Genomic DNA, 23,630 nt, shown 5'->3' with positions numbered 1-23,630 from the left:
TCGGAGCCCACCGCCTTCTGCCCCGCGACGGCTGGTCTTTTCAAGTTAACCATCTACCCACAAAAGTAGTATCCAAGCGAAAGCACCAACCTGTTTGCTCTGGTTCAAGAAGGGATTTTTCTTTCTTTTCTTTTTTTTTTAAAGATTTTATTTATTTATTTGACAGAGACACGGCGAGAGAGGGAACACAAGCAGGGGGAGTGGGAGAGGGAGAAGCAGGCTTCCCGCCGAGCAGCGACCCTATGAGGGGCTCGATTCCAGGACCCAGGACCCTGGGATCGTGACCCGAGCCAAAGGCAGACGCTTAACGACTGAACCACCCAGGCGCCCCAAGAAGGGATTTTTCTTTTTAATTTCTGTGCTGCACCCTTTCTCCCTTGTCTGCTCGTCTACAGTGAGCATGCACAGCTGTTGTAAATTCATAAAAGGCATTTTGAGAAAGTTAAGGAAACTCATAGATTCGTTCTAGAATAGGCGAGGGTCTGGTAACTGGAGTTGCTCTGAAGAGGGTAACTAACTGTGGCTGGGAAGAGGATATTAAATTGTTCACCTTTGGGGCGCCTGGGTGGCTCAGTCGTTGCGCGTCTGCCTTCGGCTCAGGTCATGATCCCAGGGTCCTGGGATCGAGACTGCATCGGGCTCCCTGCTCAGCGGGAAGCCTGCTTCTCCCTCTCCCTCTGCCTGCTGCTCTGCCTACTTGTGTGCTCTCTCTCTCTCTCTCCCTCATTGTCAAATAAATAAATAAAATCTTTAAAAATAAATAAATAGGGAGGAGTAGGAGACCTAGATTTCGTCTGGTCTCAGGAATTCAGCTGAATAGGGATCAAACCATTCTGAACACCTACGAACTCAACAGGAGATCAAAGAGGAGAGTAGCAACAACTATCTGAACAGAGAAGCGACCACTTACTGGAAGATCTGTACTTCTGAAACAAATAACGCAACATATTTTAAGAAAAAAGAAAAAGAAGAAGATAGGAGAGGAAGAATGAAGGGGAGTAAGTCAGAGGGGGAGACGAACCAGGAGAGATGATGGACTCTGAAAAACAAACTGAGGGTTCTAGAGGGAGGAGGGTGGGGGGATGGGTTAGCCTGGTGATGGGTATTAAAGAGGGCACGTTCTGTGTGGAGCACTGGGTGTTATGAACAATGAATCATGGAACACTACACCAAAACAAATTATGTAATATATGGTGATTAACATAACAATAAAAAATTAAAAGATAAAAATAAATAAATAAATTGTTCACCTTTGTACCCATTCAGGTGCACAGGCTAAGGGTTTGACTCACAGACACCCTGACATGATTACAGTAAGTTTAGTTAGCAACCATCATCTGGTATAATTTTGTAGCTTTTGAATTTTGTGCAACATGCATTATTCTCTCATCAAAAAGTCAAATGAGATTTTTCAAAAAGTTAACATGACCTGTTTTTTTTTTAATTGTAACGTTCACATAAGAGTCACCGTGTTAAGATGTAAAATGCAGTGGCATTTACAACACCCGTATGTACAAACATCACCCCTTTTAAGCTTCAAAACATTTTCATCACCCTCAGAGGAGACCCTGTAATTCTGACAAGCAGTTAATCTATCCCTCCCTGCTCCAGCCCATAACCTCCACCATCTGCTTTGTCTTGGTGGGCTTACCCATTCTGGATATTTCATATAAGCGGAATAATGCGATATGTGACCATTTGTGTCTGGCTCATCCACATTGTAGCTTATATCAATACTCCATTCCTTTTGTGGCTGCGTAATAATCCCTTGTATGGATCTATGGCATTTTGTTTATCCATTCATCCACTGATGGACCATTGGGTTGTTTCCACATTTTGGCGACTGTGAATAATGCTGCTGTGAACGTGGGCATGTGTGTATCTGTTCAAGTTCCTGCCTTCAACTTCAGTTCCTTTGGGTAGACACCCAGGAGTGGAATGGCTGGGTCATAGGGTAGCTCTATGTTTGACTTTTCAAGGAACCACCAAACTGTTTTCCACATTGGCTGCACCACTTGACATCCCCACCAGCAATGCACAACACTCTCCACATTCTTGCCAACACTTTTATTTTGCCTCATTACTATTATTATTGCCTTATTATTATGGCCATCCTGCTGGGTGAGACATGGTATCTCACTATAGCTTTGTTTTATATTTCCCTAATGACTCATGATGTCGACTGGTTGCCTTTTGCAAAATATTGCCCCTTGATTTCAACTTTCAGGACTCTTCCTGCCTGCTCCCTTCTTTCCAACCACACTGCCTTCCTCCTGGTCCTTGAAGTTACAGTACGCTCCTGCCCCAGGGCCTTTGCATTGGTTGTGCCCCCTGCCTGGAATGCTCTCCCTCCAGATTCCCACATGGCCCCCTCCCTCACGTCCTCCTCATGTTTACTCGAACATCATTGGACCTCCCCATCACACCCTCCTGGGCACTTCCTACCCACGTTTCTTGCTGTCTTATTTTCCTCCTAAGTTTGGAATACTATCTTTTTTTTTTTTTAAGATTTTATTTATTTATTTGACGGAGATAGAGAGAGCACAAGTAGGCAGAGAGGCAGGCAGAGGGAGAGGGAGAAGCTGACTCCCTGCTGAGCAGGGAGCCCAATGTGGGACTCGATCCCAGAACCCTGGGATCATGACCCGAGCTGAAGGCAGCCGCTTAACCAACTGAGCCACCCAGGTGCCCTGGAATACTATCTAATGTCACTATATTGCTTCTTTATCTAGCTGCCTAGTTATTTGTCTCTCAACAGAATGTGAGGACTTCGATCTGTCTTGGTCATAGCTATGTCCCCACGGCCTGGCACAAAATAGTTTCTCAATAAGTGCCATAACCTTCGGGGCTCAGCTCCCAGCCCAAAGCTCTGTGCTCACACTCCATCCACATGATCCTGGGAAACCTCCTCTACTCCCATGACTTCCCTGGCCCCCTCATCATTGGCCTCTCCCTCATGCCTCTTTAATCCTGACCTGACTCCTGCCCCCACCTGCCCCCTGGACACTTTCCCTGTGCATCCCCCCAACCCCATCCCCACACTCAACATGTCGCAGCATCATCCAGAACGTCTTGCTCTCCTGTGTCCCCATCTCAGGGCTGCCCTGCCAGTCACAGACCTGGCTCAGCTTTTTCTCTCCACACACGCCCCTCCCACATCCCAACAGTCACCAAAATGTCACTTGAATCCATCCACTTGCTCCTGGCCCACAGCCCCCTCCATTGGCAGCCCCCCTCCTCTCTCCAAGCCCTAGACCCCAAGCCCCGCCTCCCCCAAGTCTGCCTCCCTACAACATCTCAAGATGGGGAGTCAAGAGACTCTTTAACCCCCACATCTGACCACAGCCCTCCTTGCTTAAGCCTTGGGCACAGGCATCTGTGTGCCCCCACCCCCCAACTAGGGACACTGTTCCTGCAGAAGAAAAAAAATCCATGCCAAGCCCAAGGCCTACAGAGGGAAGAGGGTCTTGGGCTGTAGACCCTGCTGCTGCCTGAGTGGCTAGGTCCCTTCCCTGGAGCCCATGCTGTCCCTGACAGCTTCGTAATCACACAGTGCATTTCTCTGAGTGACTGCTGAGAGCCAGGCCCTGTGCCAGGCACCAAGCAGACAGCAGTGAGTCTTGCAAGCCCTGCCCAGCCCTCCCAGCATCCTCCACCATCTGGTCAGGGCTGAGCTTGACCTTTGAGAGAGAGACACAGGAGATAGCCTGGCATTCACAGCTGGCCTTGTAGTTGCTAGGAGCTGGCCTGGCGGTCCCGGCTAAGCCCCGGTGTTCTCCTGCGGGACATAAATAATTTTGCAGAATGCCAACAATGGACAAGGCCGCTCTGTGACCATGGTGGAACAAGACAAAACAAGCTCACTCCGTGATCACGTCTGAATGCAGGCAAAACATGAGCATTGTCCAAACCACAGCAGCAACCAGACATTCACTTTTCCTGGGTAGTCTGAATTGCAGTCCTTTGACCACTGACAGCTTTACTCTTGCTTCATTCCTTAGACTTTTTGATAAAAACTAAGACCCTCAATAAGAAAATTACCTCTCCCCTTTGCTTCCCGACAGCATCCAGATCCACCTGCTGGGCCTTCGTTTCCCAGCAGGCAGAAGGACTAGGCTGAAATGTGTATTTGCAACAACCTGACTGGGCCAAAGCTCTCAGCCAGGCCCCAGGCAGGGGAGCAGTGATGGGACCTCATCCCGGTGGACAAAACAACAATTTGCTTGAATTTAGTGAGAAGAAACCCACTCAGTTAAATAAGTCCTGGAGAGGTATTAGCTAATGTTACAATGACAGTTGTATTGCAATAGAAATGCATCAAATCAATATGTTGTGCGGCTCAAACACAGGCAATGTTATGTGTCAATTATAGCTCAATGAGAGAGAAGGAAGGAAGGAAGGAAGGAGGGAAGGAGGGAAGGAAGGAAGGAAGGAAGGAAGGAAGGGAGGAAGGAAGGAAGGAAGGAAGGAGGGAAGGAAGGAAGGAAGGAAGGAAGGAGGGAAGGAAGGAGGGAAGGAGGGAAGGAAGGAGGGAAGGAAGGAAGGAAGGAAGGAAGGAAGGAAGGAAGGAAGGAGGGAAGGAAGGAAGGAAGGAGGGAAGGAAGGAGGGAAGGAGGGAAGGAGGGAAGGAAGGAAGGAAGGAAGGAAGGAGGGAAGGAAGGAAGGAGGGAAGGAAGGAAGGAAGGAAGGAAGGAAGGAGGGAAGGAAGGAGGGAAGGAAGGAAGGAAGGAAGGAAGGAAGGAAGGAAGGAAGGAAGGAAGGAGGGAAGGAAGGAAGGAAGGAAGGAAGGAAGGAGGAAGGAAGGAGGAAGGAAGGAAGGAGGAAGGAAGGAGGAAGGAAGGAAGGAAGGAAGGAAGGAAGGAAGGAAGGAAGGGAAGGAGGGAAGGAAGGGAAGGAAGGAAGGAGGGAAGGAGGGAAGGAAGGAAGGAGGAAGGAGGGAAGGAGGGAAGGAAGGAAGGAGGGAAGGAGGGAAGGAAGGAAGGAAGGAAGGAAGGAAGGAGGGAAGGAAGGAAGGAAGGAAGGAAGGAAGGAAGGAAGGAAGGAAGGAAGGAAGGAAGGAGGGAAGGAAGGAAGGAAGGAAGGAAGGAAGGAAGGAAGGAAGGAGGGAAGGAAGGAAGGAAGGAGGAAGGAAGGAAGGAAGGAAGGGGAAGGAAGGAAGAGGAGGAAGGGAGGAAGGGAGGAAGGAAGGAAAAAGACCCATTTTGTAGCTGATTTGGGGTCATGAACTGGGGCCCTTGTATCTTTAGTTCACTTTTTTTTTAAGAAATTGTTTTTCCATTTAAAAAGTTACTTATTGTGATAAAATATACATAACATAAAATTTACCATGATAACTATTTTTAAACGCACAGCTTAGTGGCACGAAGCCCATTCACATTGCCGTGCAACCATCCCCACCCTCCTTCTCCAGAATTTGTCATCTTCCCAAACCTAAACTCTGTCCCCATGAAAGACTGACTCCCCCTTTCCCCCATTCATATTATTTTATGTATTATTTTCACGTCGGATCATCTCAAAAAGGAAAGTCAAATTTCCCACCAGTAAGACCATGCGAAGCAAAGACCCACTTCCTTGAACCTCCCCGGAAGCACGGAAGACGAGCCGGAGGGAAGACAAGCCTGTCCCACACCCACAGCGCCCCAGGGAGTGGGCTCTCCCTTGCCGTCACAAGTAACAAGCTTGAATTTGCTCAGCCACAAATGTGTTCCTGATGGTCTTTGGGCTGGGAGGGCACTGACGTCCTTAAGTGTACCTTGGAGGTCCGTGAGCCCTGGAATGACATTAAGCATTGCAGTGACCCAAAGACCAAAGACACTGGCTCGTCCTGTGTGGGGAGCGTTCGGAAGCAGACCAGCAGGAAAACTTTGGGAAAAGGCAGTAAATGAATACCAGCAGCCTACTGCCTCAAATCCTCACTGCTGCTTTCTGAAGTGGTTACCATCCTCACAGCCCCATTTCCCAGATGACAAAACTGAGGCTTCGCGAAGTCAAGTCACTTGCCAAGCTCTCTTGAGCTCTCAGAAGGCAGGATCCTCTGGCCTCACTCCTGAGCTTCCTCCCAGCCGCCCTCAGAGTTGCTGGGGGACCATTGTGACAGCACCGTCTGGGGGAAGCTCTTTGGTCACAATGGGCAGAGCTGGACCACACTGGGATGCAGCCTTGGAAGGAACATGTGAGCATCCTCTGGGAGACTGGGGACAGAGGGAGCCTCGAGGGTCAGGCCGGTTGCCAAGCGCATTTTCTAAGACTCATTAGTCCCCATGCCACCCCTTGAGGTAAGTACCATACCCTCATCCCTGATGTGGAAGCTGAAGCTCACAGGAGCCCAATTACTTACTCCGAGGTGACCTAGCTAGTAACTTCAGTTGTCAGATTCTCCATCAACTATTTGAAAGACTTCTCCACTCTCAACTCTTTTCGGTGCCAAAATGATCAAAAAAGCAAACATAGACCCTGACAAACTGTGGTCTTGTTATCATGCTTGCTGCCTGCTTTCTAAAGAGGTCGACATGAGCTAGCTGTGAGCTGATGCGCGGTGAGCCTGCTCCAGGGGGGCTGGTCTCTGAGTGGCTGGGACGAGGGGGAGGGAGACTCCTCCTATCTGAGCAAAGGCAAGAAAGTCCCAGTCAGCTAACTGGGGTGCTGACAGCGCCTCTTGGAGCTGGAGATCAGGGAAGTGGAGTGAGAGGTGTCTGAGCCTCAGAGAGTTTGAGGATAGGAAGAGATCCAAGAGAACAACTGCAGAGGGCAGAAAGCCCTATGAGGAGGTGTGTGGCAGAGATGGGACATTGGCCAGGACTGAGCAGACATTGGAGGGGAGAGCCATGGCCTCGACCACTGACTGAGGGTGAGGAGAGGGGGCTCCTGTATCAGACAAACTGTAGAAAGCAGCGGTTCATTCTGCAGCCCTTCCTGGTGCTCACTCTGCACTGACCCCCTCTGGGAGGGGCCTTGGCACCTGCTGTTCCTTCTGCCTGGGATGCTATTCCCCCAGGTACCCAAAAGCTCCTCTCCCACCCTTTTCAGGTCTTTGTCATCTCAGTGACACCGCCCTATTTAAAACTGCAACCCTCCCATCCCACCTCCCCACCCCCATCCTCCTTCCCCGTGTGACGGTTTTACCCACAGCACTTAGCTCCTTCTCCTAACTCTGCAACTGATAGTAGTACATTTATTCAGTATTGTCTGTCACCTCCTCGCCCCAGCATTAACTCCACAAGGGCACGGCTCTTGGTCTGTTTTGTTATTTGATGTTCCCCCTTCCAAGAACCTAGAACAGTGCCTGGCACACAGTAAGCGTCAAATGAATGATGATATCTCTACTTTCCCTGGGGGTAGGCACAGGTTCTGCGCCTGTTTTTTCACAATGTGTCCAGCCCCGAGGGCCCCGTGCCTGGAACACAGGAAGGGAGTAAAAGGCAGCATTGTCCTCAGGCGTCGCTTGCTCACTCCCGGGTCTCCGCCCCCTCACAGGTGGCGCCTTGTCCCCCGATGGCCGCGGTCGCCCTGCTGCCGTGCCCGCTGTCCAGGCGGGACTTCCTCAAGGCCTCGCACTTTGCACTGGGGCCCGACCCGCGGCTGCACGTGGGCGCCATGCAATCCACGTCGCATCAGGACTTCCGGGCGCACCCGGGAGGCACCCGCGCACCACAGTGCCAGGAGCCGCCCCGCGGGTCCCTCTTCGCCCAGGACACGCGCTCGGCGGGCACGGAGCTCGGGTCGGAGACGCACTGCGCGTACGCGCCCCCGGGGCCGTCGCCGTCCGCGCGGTCGGAGATGCGGGAGCGCACCCTCGCCATGCAGGCCAGCAACCTGCGCGTGCACGCGGGCCCGCGCGTCCGCACCGGCCTCTCCACCGTGCGCGCCGACTTCGGCTGGCCCGAGCCGCCGGCGCGCGCGAGCGAGCAGATCCGCGGCGCACGGCTCATCTTCGACCGCGACTCGGTGCCGCCTGGCGACAGAGCCAAGCTGCGCATCCCGCCCACCACCTACCAGGCGTTTTACCGCCCCCACGACCCGTGCCCGCGGTCCCGCGCGCCCTGCCGCCACCTCGGTGAGCGCGCCGGGGCGGCCCGCGCGACTTGCCAACCGCGTGGTTCTCCAGGCGGGCGGGGATTCCGCGTCCTCTCCCAGGGGACATTTGGCTACGTCTGGAGATCATTTTTTTTTTTAAGATTTTATTTATTTATTGAAGAGAGATAGGGGCGCCTGGGTGGCTCGGTCGTTAAGCGTCTGCCTTCCGCTCAGGTCGTGATCCCAGAGTCCTGGCATCGGGCTCCCTGCTCCATGGGAAGCCTGCTTCTCCTTCTCCCACTCCCTCTGCTTGTGTTCCCTCTCTTGCAGTCTCTGTCAAATAAATAAATAAAATCTTTAAAAAAATAAAATAGAGAGAGAGCGCGCACATGAGCAGGGGGGAGGGGCAGAGGGAGAGGGAGAAGCAGGCTCCCCGCTGAGCAAGGAGCCCGATGCGGGGCTCGATCCCAGGACCCTGGGCTCATGACCTGAGTCGAAGGCAGCTGCTTAACCAACCGAGCCACCCAGGCGCCCCTGGAGACCATTTTGGTTGTCATCACCCACGGAGGGGGTGCTACTAGCAGGGAATGAAGGGAGGCCAGGGATGCTGCTAAACATCCTACCATGCACAGGACAGCTCGCCCCAGTAAAGAATTCTCCAGCCCCAAATGTCAACAGTGCCGGGCTGAGAAAACCAGGAACCTCCCTGAGCCTCAGTTTCTATAAGCATAGAAGGGCATAGCTCCTGAATTTTTTTCAAGGGGCTGTGCCATGGGCAGAAGTCATGAATGGTGGTTTGGAATCAGACAAATCTGCTATGTCGCCACCCCATCCCTGTCACCATAGTAGTTATGTGACTGAGCAAGTTGACCTCCCCAAGCCTGGATTTTCCTCCGTGCAACAATAGAGCCCCACTTCATAGGCGCTGCTGAAGCCAAAGGAGCCCAGAGTGTATGATGCACCTGGCATCCAGTGAGCGCTCAAAAAAGAGAAGCTGTCATTTGTATGATTTTCTAATTCTGTGACTCCAGGGGACCGGCTGGTGGTCACTAGTCAGAGTCCCTCCACGCTGGGCTCCGGGATTGTCAGATCTGGACTTGACTCAGTTCTGGTTTTGAATTTCCGTGACTTCCGGCAAGTCATTTGGCCTCTCTGAGCCTCAGGAAGGCTGTAAGGTGGGGAGAATTATGAACCCTGCAGATGAGGTTCGAAGCACTTAACCTAGATGCCGGGTTCAATACTTGGTAATTATTCTTGTTATCATTCCTTGTGTTATTTTTTGGTGTTTTCCACACAGCCCTCGGGCGAGGCTAGTCAGGACTGCCCAGCTCCCCTTTCCAGGTGAGGACTCGCATCCCAGTGGGCCTGAGGCTGCAGGGGCTCAATGCCCTTCTCTGTCTATTCTTGCTCATCCTCAGGGGGTCTCAGCCCCCTCAGGTGGGACCACAGGAGACAGGATAATGGGACCTCCTACCAGAGACACTTCCAGGCCCTGCTGAGCCCACCGGCCTTGATGTGTAAGAGGGTAAGTCGAGGTGGGGCTGGTGCTGCGGGGGAGGGCAGCGGTAGGGGCTGCGTGGGGTTGTCCATCCCACCTCTGTCCACTCTCAGGCCTTCTCCAGCGTGGAACTGGGAGACTTCAAGATTGGCTATGGGCCCATGTGTTCGGAGCAGAAGCAAGCCTTCAGGCCCCAGGGTCTGCCCCCAGACAGGTACAAAGAGACGGTGGTCTTCCACCAGGGTGGCGGGCTCTCAGCGACTCGTGGAGCGTGCCACCCAAGGCTCTGGGGCCAATACTGTGCCTTTGAGGCCTCCATCACCTACGAGCAAGGCTCTCCCACCATTAGCACCCCACAGCTTGGCCTTTGGGAAGCCTGCCTCTCTCCCATTTCCTGGGAGTTGCAAGGGCCCGGATCAGACGAATCCTCCCTGGTCTGCAGGTATGACAAGGCCCAGGCCGCAGCCCACATCCACTATGTGAATATTGTTCCTGGAGATGGCCTGTTCCATGATAGGACCACCAAAGCTGATCATTTCTATGCCCGAGAGCCCGGTGAGTCTACTGCCGGCCCTGCCCACCCCTCCCCCCTCCCCCCAACCTCCCCCCTTCCCATAGGGACCTCCCGGTCTGCTCAGCCTCTGCTCTGCCACTGGCAGAGCCTTTTGTCCTTCACCATGACCAGACTCCAGCATCGCACATCCTGGAAGGAAATTGGTGCCCTGGTCCAGGCAGCCTCACCACCTCCATGCATTTCTTCCATGGTCAGGTCAGCCGGAAGGGGGAGACCTTCCCCCCGGGGCTCCTCAGGGAAAGGGTTTCCCAGGCAGTACCAATAGCAGGTGCAAAGGCCTTGAGGTGGGAGTGAGTGTGACGTGTGGGGGATCTCCTGGGTCTATCTGCGGCATCTAGGGTTAAGTCCCTTAACCACTGGGAGCCTCGGTGGCTCTGTCTGCAAAATGAGGTACAGTGCCTACTCCCAGCACCAGCAACGTGGGGCCTAGAGAGGGTGTGAGCTCTCCAAGGTCGTAGAGCGCTCGCCTCTTGTCTCCACCCGGGTTTTGGGAGATCCCGGACACGGGAGCTTCCCAGAGGCCATATGGTCTTACAGCCGCCGCCCGTGACCGAACCACCCAGCCGCCACGTGCCTTACGAGAAATTGAAGAGTCACGTGCGCCTAGGGGACTCCTCGCTGCTCGAACAGTTCTTCCAGACCCCTACGGGCACGGACTATTGCCCCCGTGGGACGCCAGAGAAGCCGCAGAAAGCGCCCAGTCTTCACTTGCTGCGTAGCAACCTGCCACGAGGCACCGACGGTGAGCGGGTTGGGGGGAGGGGCAGGGCTCCCTTCCCCGCCGCAGCTCTAACCCCGCCCCGGCCAGTTTCGCCCCGCCCACCGCCCGATTCTGGCTCCGCCTCCTGAAGAGCGAGATCCCACCCCAGGGACCGAGAGCCCAACTCTGACCCTGGACAACCCGCCTCTTCGTGGACTTGACTCCCCACCACCACCACCGTCTCCGCCACGGCACCGCCCCCTGCATGGCCGTAGGCCCGCCCCTCTCCATATCTGCCCTTTCCCGACTCTAACCCCTGCTCTTCTGTCAGACTCTGGCTCCGCCCCCTCACCGACTAGCCCGCCCTGCCTTAGCCCTCACTAATCTGCGCTTGCCACGCCCCTGGCTCCTCCCTCCGCCCCGCCTCCTAATCCATCTTCGCTCCAACTTCAGCGAGGGCTCAGGCTTCGCCCTGAAGTCCTACTCCATCCTTAATCTCGCACGTTCCTGCCCAGGGACCATGCCTCTCCTCCTTCAGCCCCTCAGCTCGACTACCCCCACCCCAAATCTCCAGAAACAGATTTTTTAACCATGAACCAGAAGATGCTGAAGCCTCATAGAACAGCTCCGGCCTCCGTGACTGAGGACATGCTACAGCGGGTGAGGGATGGGGAAGGGTACCTCCCTGACCACTTAACCCCCAAAATCAGTGTAGCTTTATCTCAGGATGATAATGCCGTCAGCTCAGGCCCAGAATTCGTATCAAGTCCTGTCAGGGTCTCTCTAGGGTGACCCCAGGCACAGGGTCATCTTAATGTCACCCCAGCCTCAAGGTCATCCCTAGCTCACCACCAGGGTAGTTAGTGGCAGGGCCAGCTCAAGGACACCTTTATATCACCAGCCACAGTTAAACCCCCAGCCGAGGGTTAGCTCGCAGTTGCCTGCGTCACCACAGTCCTGGGGTCGTTCCAGGGGTCACCGGTTTCTCTCCAGCTCCTGGGTCAGCCCAAGCTGGGGCACCTTTTGCCCACCTCCTCAGAGCCCAGTCATCAGCCTTTGCTGCTCCTAGGGTCGTATGGGGGCCACGGGGTGGGCCAGGTAGGTCCGCCAGCCTCCAGGCTGTCCTGCCAGGCTGCCCACCCTGCCTCCACAGTGCAAGTACAGCCACATTGAGCCCCCGCTGGGCAGACAGCGCTTCTTCTCAACCCAATACGAGCATGAGTTTCCCTCCAAGTACCAGGGCCCAGCAGTGCTGAGATTGGTCAATCTGCAGGACAGCCATGTGCCTCTGGGCTCCCCTCGCCAGTGGGGCTGTGGGGCGGATAAGGTAGACCCTCGGGCCCCCCAGGCCCCCACCTACCCATGCCCTAGACAGCAATAAACAGTGTCTTGGCAGCATCCCACCCCGCCCTCCATCAGTCAGCCATGAAAGAGGATGCTTCATGGGTTGGGGACGGTACAGGAGAGAGTGACTCCATCAAATAACCCTGAACAGACACTTCCACGGGCCCTGAAGATCGCCCCACTCTGGGCAAGGAGGCCATCCCAGCTTGTGCAAAGTCTTGGCTGTTGGACTCAGTGTAAGGTGTTCAGGTGCACCAACAAATCTGAACGATGTGAAGAGAGGAGTCATAGCGTTGAACAGGGCTGTGTGGTGAAGGGCCAAGAACACAGATTCCTAGGGCTGAATGGACAGAGTCCAAATCTTAACTCCTCTGTCCTGGATAGTAGTCTTAGGCAAGGCACTTAACCCCTCTGAGCCTCATCCGTTTGCTCATCTGTAAAGCGGAGATGAATGGTAGCTCTCTCAGAGTGTTATAAATGAGAAATGTACACACTTCAGTGTGTGTGGCTGGGGGTCAAGGAGGGAGAGAGCACTTCCCTTCTGAGCATGAAGGTATGGAGGAAAGAGGAAGATGAGGGTATGGGAAGGGCCTTCAATCACTGAGAGAGGGGGTGGGGTTCGGGGGGGAGACTGAGGGGGTGGAGAGGCTGAGAGTGACCCAGCAATCTCCTCCATTGTGGGTGAAAGCTGGAAGCTCAACCGTGTGCTGGCTGGCTGGGCAACTAGTCAGAGCTGGGTCCAGGGACAAATCAACAAAAGCCATCATGATATGATCAAGTCGAAGGGAATAGGTGTCCAGCCAGGGACGAAATGAAAAGGGTGGAAAGGAGGAGGAGGGGATGGAGCTCCATCACTGATGGGGCTTGACGAGCATGTCAACAAATGGTACCTTGGACAGCGCCCCCATCTTGAAGGTCTGGGTGTGGTGAGATTGGCTCTGTCCAGGATAAAATGGGCCTCAGTGGCCATGCCCAGGGACTGCTTCTGTGGGCTGTTGGGAATCTGGTTTCAGGGAATGAACATGGCTCCCTGACTCCATCCCTGACTCTGTAATCAGACCTTCAAAGACCAAAGCCTCCTGAGCCACCAAGAGCCAAGCTCAAGCCCGGCCAGGAGCCCTTTCCCCCTGGGCAGCAATTCTGTGAGGCCAGGTTGTCATTTCCACAGGAAGAACAGGAGTCCAGCTTTGGGTCCCACAGAATAAGATGGCCCTTTTGGCTGCTCTCCGATTATCTATACAAGGGTCTGCTAGCTGCAAAGCACCTCTTCTGTTTGCTTCCACTAAAAATCTACATGACACACTTCTGAATTACCTCATGATCAATCAGGATTTCTCAATCCCAGTACTATTGACATTTTGGATGGGATCATTCTTTATTGTCAGAGGCCCTCCTGTGCACGTAGGATGTTTAGCATCATCCCTGACCTCTAATCACCATATGCCAATAGCATCCTCCCTTTACCCCAGCCAGCTGTGACAACCAAAAATATCTCCGGGCATTGCCAAATGTCCCCTGGGGGGGCAAGAGTTGCCCTGCTTGAGAACCACTGCAATAAACCCATCCTGCAGTGATCCCCAGGACAAAATCAGACTCTCCTGGTAAAGCTGGTCTGTTTGTTGATCACACTACTACTCTTAACTAAAGGACTTTTCCTTTTTGCCTTGCCTGCCAGGAAGCTCCGAAAGCTTACTTTGGTATTCATTTCCATGTAGCTCTGGTTGCAGGAAAATGTGTGCTCCTGCTTGGTTCTAAGAATGGTTTAAAGCACCCAGACACCAGATGAAAAATAATGGGTAGGAGTTCCAAGGAGGCAGATTTATTTCTGCACAAATTGAAGGATTTTCTTTTCTTTTTTTTTTTAAGATTTTATTTATTTATTTGACAGAGATAGAGAGAGAGCACAAGTAGGCAGAGAGGCAGGCAGAGGGAGAGGAAGAAGCAGGCTCTCCGCTGAGCAGGGAGCCTGATTCAGGACTCGATTCCTGGACCCTGGGATCATGACCTGAGCTGAAGGCAGCCGCTTAATCAACTGAGCCACCCAGGGGCTCAAATTGAAGGATTTTCTAACAGTGGAACTGACAAGCCCCAGGACGGTTGCTAGAAAAGAACAGGAGCTTTACTAGAAATATTTTTAGTGCAGAAAGATACTTCATCATGTTTGGGAGGTATTTTATGGATTTATGTCTCTCCCTCCCTATATTCCACTCACCCTTCCCCACACCAAAAAAGGCATTTCATACCAACTACAAAAACCCAAAAGGCTTATAGACCAAGATGAATAAAGTAGGATTGTACATGGGAGAACAGATTAATTTTTAAAGGAAAACATCATGGAGCAGCAGAATTCAGACTTGCCACTTCCCTGTCTTTCTGTCCTTAGGCAAGTGATGCCATGATCTGCCCCCTCTGTCCTTGTGCATAAAATGGGGCTGGCAACAGTTCTCCCTTCATGAAGTGGGTACAAGCTTTATTTATTATTTATTTATTTATTTATTTAATGATTTTTTATTTATTTGCGAGAGAGAATGAGAGACAGAGAGCACGAGAGGGAGGAGGGTCAGAGGGAGAAGCAGACTCCCTGCTGAGCAGGGAGCCCGATGTGGGACTCGATCCTGGGACTCCAGGATCATGACCTGAGCCGAAGGCAGTTGCTTAACCAACTGAGCCACCCAGGCGCCCTGGGTACAAGGTTTAAAATGCACATGTGCCATTCTTAGAACAGAGCCTAGTATTTGGCTGCAGCTTGGTGACAGGTGCCCCTATTTTTTAATGTCTTAGGTCATTTTTGTTGCAAGTGATGGAAACCTGGCTCGCTCTAGCTCAAGCAGAAAGGGATTTTTTTTTAAAGATTTTATTTATTTATTTGAGAGAGAGAGAATGAGAGATAGAGAGCACGAGAGGGAAGAGGGTCAGAGGGAGAAGCAGACTCCCCTCTGAGCAGGGAGCCCGATGTGGGACTCGATCCTGGGACTCCAGGATCATGACCTGAGCCGAAGGCAGTCGCTTAACCCACTGAGCCACCCAGGCGCCCTAGAAAGGGATTTTTATTGACTTTGTTACAAAGAAAACCACAGACCCCAAATGGTGTTACTTGGGCCAGGATAAGTCACCAAACCAAGGGTTAATACCTAACCTAATTGCAGTTTCAACCTCCCCCAGAAATGTAAGTCTTAATCTACCAATTGGAAATTTTTTTTTTTATAAGCACCAATAAGGTAATCTGTCACATGGGCCTTCTTCATGGACAGAAGATGAGGTAATCCACCTAATAAGATCCCCTACCCTTCCCCTAAGGGAAAGTGACTTTGCCTGGAACAATTCTTTTCTTTTGCCTATAATTTTCTTGCCCTAACCCCCTTCCTATAAAAACCTTCCAATTTGTACAATTCCTCAGGGTGCCCCTCTATGTGTTAGAAGGGATGCTACCTGATTCATAAATCTTTTTAAGATTTTATTTGTTTGAGAGAGAGAGAGAGTGCGCAAGCAGTGAGCACGGGGGTGAGGTGGGTTGGGGTAAGGGCAGAGGGAGAAGGGAGCAGGCTCCCCGCTGAGCAGGGAGCCCAGCGTTGGACTTGATCCCAGGATCATGACCTGAGCTGAAGGCAGATGCTTAACCAACTGAGCCACCCAGGCACCCCCATGAGCCATTCAATAAAGCCAATTAGATCTTCCAATTTATTTGGATGAATTCTGTTATTTTATAACTTAGAAATAAGAAAATCTGGAATCTACCTCACCACCTTGCAATCCTGTGTCCCTCCAAGCGGTGGCCAAAAAAAGAGAATGCTAGCAATCCAAATACTCTTGATTAAAGCCTCAAAGGAAGGAGAGGGTCTTGCCCCAACTCCTCGTCTTGGAACTTAAAGGACACTCTGATTGGCCCGCTTGCGTCTGCCCAGCCATGAACCAGTCATTGTGCCCAGAGGGATAGAATGCTATGATTGGATGGCCCAGCTCACAAGCCCACCCCTGGGTGATTTGGTTCCCCAAACCTCACCAGGATCTTTGATCCTGGAGCCCAACCTTGCTGGACCCTGTCTCCTAGCAACAGATCTGTGCCTGCCCATCCCCTCAGCATCTCTTTTGCCCCCGGTTACAATCTGGAGGGTGGAGAGATAGCTAACAGGCTCTTCCCAATGGAGGGTAATTGTATGTTTATGGACAGGGAGTGTTCAGTGTTACAGAGTAGCCTGGGGCATCAAGTGCCCCCTAGTTCTCCAACAATCCCAGTCTTATCTCTCACCCCATTACTAATTTCCTCCTCTAGCTTGGGGCAGAGAATCCAGCTCCCGCAATCACAAAATCAAGCAGATGCTACTCTCTGCTGCAAGAAGTACATAGGCAGCCTGTGTCTGTCTAGGGAGACCTTGATGAAGGTGCCCAAATATTTCAACATCCTGCTATTTTTCTCCAAAGCCCCTCAAACCACAGTCTCAAGAAACACGTGGTTAGAGTCCCAAGATAAAATAGGCAAGATTTTTTTTTAAGATTTTATTTATTTATTTATTTGACAGAGAGAGAGAGAGAGAGAGAGCGAGCGAGAGAGGGAACACAAGCAGGGCGGGGTGGGAGAGGGAGAAGCAGGCTTCCCGTGGAGCAGGGAGCCCGATGCGGGGCTTGAGACAAGGACCCTGGGATCATGACCTGAGCTGAAGGCAGACGCTTAACGACTGGGCCACCCAGGTGCCCCAGGAAGCAAGATTTTAATCAGCTTATTTTTCTACCGCATAACAGAAATTTCTTGTTTCTTGAGGAAGGCTCTTCTCAGGGCAGACTGTATGCACTGCATAAATCTAGGGAGTCCCATTCACTTTGTAGTGAATATATGTGTCTGTGGTGGCCCTGCCCCTCTACCTCACTTTGCTCTGCCAATTCCACATTTTAGGTTACTTCCCACAATACCCTTCCTTTTCCAGGTACTAATTCTAAATTAGTCAAGACTGTCATCGATTCAAGGGACAGAAACCCGCCCCATGCCCAGGAAATGTGTTGGCTCATGGTATTGGAAAGAATGAGGGCTTTTGGCCTCAGGTATGGCCATATTCAGGAGCTCAGCCAATGTAGACGGAACTTTCTCTTCACCTCTCACTATACATCCTCGTGTAGATTGGCTTCAGTCTGCATGCAGACTGTTCTTCCTGACAAGTGGGGAAGGGGGCTGCAGGTAGGATGGGGGCCTATATACAGCTTATGATCCCAGAGGAAGAATGAGACCGTCCAACGTCATGTCCTCCAACTTAATTATTGTGGCCAGGAGATGGGATTCTCTGATTGGTACGTTTAGGCTGAGTGATACTGGGGGGCTGTGTGAGGTTGGAGTAGCGGAGAAGGATCCACAAAGGGAAAGCAAGGTGCTGATAGAGATACTTAGCAGACAGGGGAGCCTGGGTGGCTCAGTTGGGTAAGCTTCTGACTCTTGATTTCAGCTCAGGTCATGATCTCAAGGTCATGAGATGGAGCCTCACATCGAGCCCCACGTAGGGATCCGTGCTCAGCACGGAATCTGTTTGAGATTCTCTCTCTCCTTCTGACCCCCCTTCTAAAATAATAAATAAATCTTAAAAAAAAAGATACTTAGCAGACAGAAACAACACTGTCATCACAAGCATTATTTGCTATGGGATCCTCCAGGAGGTGGCAGGATGAGGAACCCCCGACATAATCCAATTTCAGTCTCAGATCTCTCAGATCTGCTGAGGGCTTTTCCACAGAAAGGTGGAAAGCCAGTTTCAGACCTTGAGCTCAGCACAGATCTAGAAGGTTCAGGAAAGAAGAGAGAAGACTCCTGGAGGCCTGATTTGCTTGAGGTTATATTCAAGGGTAGGTGGTGTGTCAAAATTCACGCAAAGACCATCAGAAATACAGCTGTAGTCAAAAAAAGTTTTTTTAGCTCGCTAAAAAGGGAAGATCAGACACCAGGAACCATGGGTACCTCCCTAAGAGGGTGTTGGGGGACAGGAGGGCACCTTATAGGACTCAGGCATGTGGGGTGGGGGGTAGTTTTAAAGAGAGTTGAAGAGAGTAGAAGCAATTCTCGGTTGGTGCTGTCAGGAAGCAGGGAGCGGATTGGTGACTGGGTATTTTGGTGATTTTTATCTCCGAAGTGGGAGGATGCACGGGGAGCTGTCGTTGGTAAGAGGCGGTAGCCATCGCGTTAGTCCGGGCGAGGAGGGTGTGTATTCATTTTTGTGGTTGCAGGGTGTCCTTGTCTCTGGCTCGGTTCAGACGTGGTCACAGAGCGGCCTTGTGTGGTCATTGTTTATATTCTGTGACTGTTGTTTATGCTCAGTGAAGAACATCACGGCCCAGCTGGCAGCTGCCAGGGCTGGTTTTCAATCCCTCTTTGCGGGGATCTGTGCCTCCAGGTAAAGTCTGCCCAGAGTCCTTCCCCACTTTGGCCTAGGCTTCTCCAGAGATCATCACTCCAGTGGGCATCAGACACAGGGAGTCCACCAGTGACATCAGTGAGTGACCTATCAGCCGGACAGCAGGAGGAAAACACTCAGGGACAGGGCCCCCAACACTCTTCCTTGGGGAGTCTTACAGGGGGACGCTGGATTGAGCAAAGATTAACAGCTTTGTAAATTGCAGGGCTTCTCGGAGCCTTGGCTTTGCTTATGTGCCCTGCCAGTTGGGCAGAGAAATAGAAGGTTTGGTGCTTTTTGAACAAAGATAGAGTCGGAGACACGGGCACGAGGCAGAGACAGAGACAGAGGAGGCCAGAAACAAGGAGAGACAGACGGGCAGAGGCAGGAAAAGTGACAGGGACAGAGGCAAAGAGACTGAAACAGGGAGGGCCGCAGAAATAGAGGGGCAGAGACAGAAAGGACCAGAGCTAGGCGCCGAGAGGGCAACAGAGATGCAGAGAGAGACCGGGGCAGGGGGAGACCGCGGCAGGGGCCGAAGCACGCGGGGGCCGGGAGGGACAGCGAGGGCCTGAGGCGCCGGGCCGCGGCGGGCCGGGGCAAGGGCAGCGCGGGAGGCCGCGGCGCAAACAAAGGCGCGGCCGCGCGGCCGGGGCGGCCGGGCCGGGACAAAGGCTGGCCCGGGGGGCGGGGGCAGCGATGGCGACGGCCGCGGCGGGCGCGGGCGAACTACAAGTCCCAGCAGCTCCCGCTGCGGCCCTCGGCCGGCCCCTCTCGCTCCCCGGGAGCGCCTGGCGGGGCCGCTGGGCCGAGGGGGCCGCCGGCGGGGCTGGCGGGCGGGGGGCTTCCTGCGGGCCCCGGGGGCGCGGCGGGCCGGGCAGGGGCAAGGGGCGCCGGGTGAGTGTCCCCGCGAGCGGGCCGGGCGGGCGGGGGCCGGGGCCGGGGCCGGGGCGGGGGCGGGTGCGGGGCGCGGCCCGGGGCGACCTCTGTCTGCCGCCCCCCTCCCCGCCCGCGCGCCGCCCGCCCGGCCCGGGAGAGCAGGGTCGCGGGCGTGAGGGGAGGGGGGTCCCCCCGCGGCCCGCGGGCCTAGCGCGCCCTTTCCGCCGCCGCGGCCCCGGGGGGAGGAGGGCCCAGCCCGAGTTGGACGCCTGAAATCGGGGAGGTATGGGGGGGCACCCCTCAGCTGTGGGGTCGGGAGCTCAGAGCGCCTCCTCCCCTGGAGGCGATCCAGACCCTCTCTATCCCAGGAACCCTGGAGGACGCCTAAGTATTGTTCTCCCCACCCTCCAGCCTGAGGTTGGGAGTTCAGGAGGCCCTTCCTCAGGAGGGGGATCGGGGGTACCCTCTGACCCCCTGGAGCCCAGTTATTGTTCCCCTCACTCTCCAGTCTTGGGGTCCAGAGTTCTGGAAACCCCTTCCCAGGAGGTGATCCAGGGGTCCACCTGCCCCCTCCCCCCAGGAACTCAGTTCTCCTCCCCCCTTCCAGCTAAGAGTTGAGAGTTTGGAAGGCCCCTTCCTCCGGAGGCCATCTAAAGGTTCCCCTGCCCCCCCCAGAAACCCAGGAGGGCACCCAAGCATTGTTTCCCCCGCACCCTTCAAATGTGGTGTCTCCGTTGAGGAGGTGATCTAAGAACTCCACCCTCTCCATTTGCTTAGCCACTTGGAGCTGTGGGGTTGTGGTTCTGGATGTCCCTCTCCCCAGGAGAGCCAGAGGCCCCCCCATCCCTCCCTCCAGGAACAGATCTGTTTGTTTGCTCCCCAACCCACAGTCATGGGGTGGATAGCTCAAGACATCACCTCCCCATCAGGTAATCCTGAACTCCCTCTGCTCCCCAGAAGGGCTCCCAGCAATGGTTTCTCCACCCTGCTTCCAACCTCCAGGTATGGGGCTGGAATTCAGGATCTTTTCTCCAGGAGGAGACCAAAAAAGTATCCTGACACTTGACCTCAGCCTTGGGATCAGTTAGTTACTCAGGAATCTCCCTTTCCTAGGAGATGACCCAGGAGCCCCTCAGTAACCCCATAGGGGCCCCAAGGATTATTTTTGCCCCTACCTAGGGATTAGAATTCAGGATCTGCTATACAACTGGGCAAACGGGTACAACACCTGTCCCTACTCACCTGGCTACGGGTCCATGGGTCTCTCTGTGCCCCAGTGGGTCCCACCTTACCCCCCCCCCCCAGCTTTAGGAACTGGCATTTGGATACACAGGTGTTTTGACAGTTATTCCCACCCCTGAACTGTGAGGTCTGGCATTCCAGTCACCTCTTCCCCAGCAAGCAAGCCAGAGGTGCCCCTGCCCTACCTCAATGATGCAAGGGGAGTACCAGATGTTGTCCCCCCCATCCCCCAGATATAAGCTTCAGAGCTCAGGATGCTTCCTCTCTATGAGGCAAGCCAGAGGTTGCCCTTGCTACTAGGAACTCCCAAATATGTCATCCCCGACTATGGGACAGGAATTCAGGCCATGTACTTGGAGCAAGCACAGGAACCCAGGCACTCACCCTCTTCCCCATGAGGGGACCCCAGTCAAGCAGGTAGGAACCCTGGACTCTCTCTCCTCCACAGGACCCAAGCTTCCCACGAGAGGAGGAGCCCAAGATGGAGAGAGGGGCAGAGCCCTGGAGCTGGGTACTGGAGACCTCTAGTGCCGGGTCCCATGACTTCCATCCAGGTGTGGTGCTGAGAAGGGAAGGTTCCCCCCACCCCACCCCACCCTCCATGTCCCACCAGGGTCCCTCTTCTCCCTGCCCTGGCTGGAGCGCATCACAAGTCTCCCTGCGATCTGAGACAAGGGCAGGATCCATGTGTGTATTCAGGAGTGGGTTTTGCGCCATGGCATGGCCCCCTCTCACTTCCCTGCCCAGACTCCAAAAGAGACCCCCTGGCCTCCAGAACCTACCCTCCACTCACCCTCTGTCCTCACCCTGCAGATCCTGCCCCAGAAGCAGCCAGCACTTCCACACCAGGGATGCGGCGCTCGGTCCTGGTCAGGAACCCAGGCCACAAAGGCCCGAGGCCCACTTATGGAGAGCTTGACTCCGACTCAGAGGACCTGGACCCCAACCCTGAAGAGCTGGACCCAGTTTGTGAAGACCCAGAGCCTGACCCAGAAGACCTCAACACTGTCTCTGAGGATGTGGACCCCAGCTATGAAGATCTGGAGCCCGTCTCTGAGGATCTGGGCCCCGACGCCGAAGCTCCGAGCTCCATCTCAGCCACCCGTGACTCGGATCCCCAAGATCTCGACCCCATGTCCTCAAGTTTCGACCTCGATCCAGACGTCATCGGCCCTGTCCCCCTGGTTCTTGACCCTAACAACGACACCCTCAGCCCCACCGAGTCCCCAGACCTGGACCCCCTCTCATCCAGCCTCACTGCCACTCCCGAGGTCCTGGCCCCCAGTCCCGCGGTGCTCCCTGCACCTGCCAGCCCTCCCCGGCCCTTCTCCTGCCCCGACTGCGGGCGAGCCTTCCGCCGCAGCTCGGGGCTGAGCCAGCACCGCCGCACCCACAGCGGCGAGAAGCCGTACCGCTGCCCCGACTGCGGCAAGTCGTTCAGCCACGGCGCCACGCTGGCCCAGCACCGCGGCATCCACACGGGCGCGCGGCCCTACCAGTGTGCCGCCTGCGGCAAAGCCTTCGGCTGGCGCTCCACGCTGCTGAAGCACCGCAGCAGCCACAGCGGCGAGAAGCCGCACCACTGCCCGGTGTGCGGCAAGGCCTTCGGGCACGGCTCGCTGCTGGCGCAGCACCTGCGCACGCACGGCGGCCCGCGGCCGCACAAGTGCCCCGTGTGCGCCAAGGGCTTCGGGCAGGGCTCGGCGCTGCTGAAGCACCTGCGCACGCACACCGGCGAGCGGCCGTACCCGTGCCCGCAGTGTGGCAAGGCCTTCGGCCAGAGCTCGGCGCTGCTGCAGCACCAGCGCACGCACACGGCCGAGCGCCCGTACCGCTGTCCGCACTGCGGGAAGGCCTTCGGCCAGAGCTCCAACTTGCAGCACCACCTGCGCATCCACACGGGCGAGCGGCCCTACGCCTGTCCCCACTGCTCCAAGGCCTTCGGCCAGAGCTCCGCGCTGCTGCAGCACCTGCACGTGCATTCCGGAGAGCGCCCCTACCGCTGCCAGCTCTGCGGCAAGGCCTTTGGCCAAGCCTCCAGCCTCACCAAGCACAAGCGGGTGCACGAGGGCGCGGCTGCGGCCGCCGCCGCCGCGGCCGCCGCCGCCGCCGCTGCCGCGGGCCTCGGCCTCAGTCCTGCCTCCATGTTGAGGCCAGGGCAGGTCTCCCTCCTGGGTCCTGATGCTGTCTCTGTTCTCGGCTCTGGCCTGGGCCTCAGCCCTGGCCCCAGCTCTGGCCTGGGCTCTGACCCTGGCTCCGTGGTGGGCTCCTTCCCTAATCCCAGCCCCAAAGCTGTCTCTGGCTCTGAATCTACCCCCACCCCTGATTCTGTCAAGTCTGACCCTAAGCCTGGTCCCGACGCCAATCCTGACCTCGTGGCCAGCCCTGAGCAAGGATCCGGTCCCAGCCCTGACCAGGATCCCGTGCCCAGCCCCGACCCCAACCCTGAGTCTCACCCTGACCCCTGCTCTCCCACCCATGATACTGTCAGTCCGGCCATCCCTACTGGCGAGAGTCCTGAGTGGGTGCAGGAGCAAGGGGCACTGCTGGGGCCCGATGGCTGAAGTGGACGCCAACACTCATGGGGGGCCTGGGGAAGTTGTGTGTCATGCAGTTTAGTAAAATCCTCCCACTGCCTCCTGGCTCTGTGTTGTGTGGCTTGCCTGTTTCTCTTTCCTCTAATGCACAGCCCCTTCCTCAGGAGATGGGAGGGTGTGGCCGGTGCCAGCAATAGCTGGAACCCCCACGTCCTGGCTCCGCCCTAATCCTCCAGGCTTCCCAGTTCCCCCACAAGGTCTCACACTGGTCCCTCCCAGCAGTTACCACTCTGCTCCCCCAGTCCTGGCCACCCTAGTCATGGGCAGACTTCCCCTGCAGGTGGTCTGAGCAGGATCCCTTCCCTTTGGCTTTTCTATGAGTGGTGGAATTTCTGGCATGTTCACAGTCTAGTGGGCTGATAATGGAGACTGATATGAGACCCTGCAGGCAGCCCTACCCATCTGCTCACATAAC

At 54.8% G+C, this 23,630-nt stretch overlaps 1 protein-coding gene and 1 long non-coding RNA gene across 10 annotated transcripts; one reads left to right on the top strand and one right to left on the bottom strand.

Moving 5' to 3' along the window:
- The first annotated feature begins 6,153 nt into the window (after positions 1 to 6,153).
- Positions 6,154 to 23,260, top strand: ZNF358 (zinc finger protein 358). Of its 8 annotated transcripts, XM_027583001.1 has the most exons (10): positions 6,154 to 6,275; positions 7,474 to 8,053; positions 9,432 to 9,538; positions 9,625 to 9,725; positions 9,954 to 10,066; positions 10,171 to 10,280; positions 10,623 to 10,827; positions 11,360 to 11,445; positions 21,067 to 21,172; positions 21,432 to 23,260. In XM_027583001.1, the coding sequence occupies exons 1-10, from the start codon at positions 6,261 to 6,263 to the stop codon at positions 23,180 to 23,182; spliced, it is 3,174 nt and encodes a 1,057-aa protein (XP_027438802.1). In that variant the 5' UTR covers positions 6,154 to 6,260; the 3' UTR covers positions 23,183 to 23,260. The 8 variants fall into 8 exon arrangements, with proteins under 8 accessions (XP_027438802.1, XP_027438809.1, XP_027438803.1 ...); XM_027583008.1 differs by lacking the exons at positions 21,067 to 21,172; positions 21,432 to 23,260 and adding an exon at positions 11,939 to 12,176; XM_027583002.2 differs by lacking the exon at positions 7,474 to 8,053 and having other exon boundaries at positions 6,170 to 6,275.
- LOC113916547 lies at positions 8,288 to 11,083 on the bottom strand. 2 transcript variants are annotated; one of them, XR_003517967.1, is made up of 3 exons: positions 10,977 to 11,083; positions 10,665 to 10,796; positions 8,288 to 8,346 (listed from the first exon to the last, which is right to left on the bottom strand). It is a non-coding gene; the product is annotated as an uncharacterized LOC113916547 (long non-coding RNA). The 2 variants fall into 2 exon arrangements; XR_003517966.1 differs by having other exon boundaries at positions 10,665 to 10,808; positions 10,977 to 11,031.
- Positions 23,261 to 23,630: the final 370 nt, after the last annotated feature.

The sequence above is a fragment of the Zalophus californianus genome, chromosome 1, assembly GCF_009762305.2.
Source record: "Zalophus californianus isolate mZalCal1 chromosome 1, mZalCal1.pri.v2, whole genome shotgun sequence".
Taxonomy (NCBI): domain Eukaryota; kingdom Metazoa; phylum Chordata; class Mammalia; order Carnivora; family Otariidae; genus Zalophus; species Zalophus californianus.
The sequence above is the reverse complement of the archived record's forward strand: the minus strand, read 5'-3'. Positions and strand labels throughout refer to the sequence as shown.

What these genes read in the sequence shown, in the direction of transcription:
- ZNF358 (XM_027583001.1), top strand. An exon ending in TGCATTTCTTCCATGGTCAG is followed by an intron (nt 10,281 to 10,622) that starts GTCAGCCGGAAG and finishes ATGGTCTTACAG; the next exon opens with CCGCCGCCCGTGACCGAACC. An exon ending in GTCCCATGACTTCCATCCAG is followed by an intron (nt 21,173 to 21,431) that starts GTGTGGTGCTGA and finishes CTCACCCTGCAG; the next exon opens with ATCCTGCCCCAGAAGCAGCC.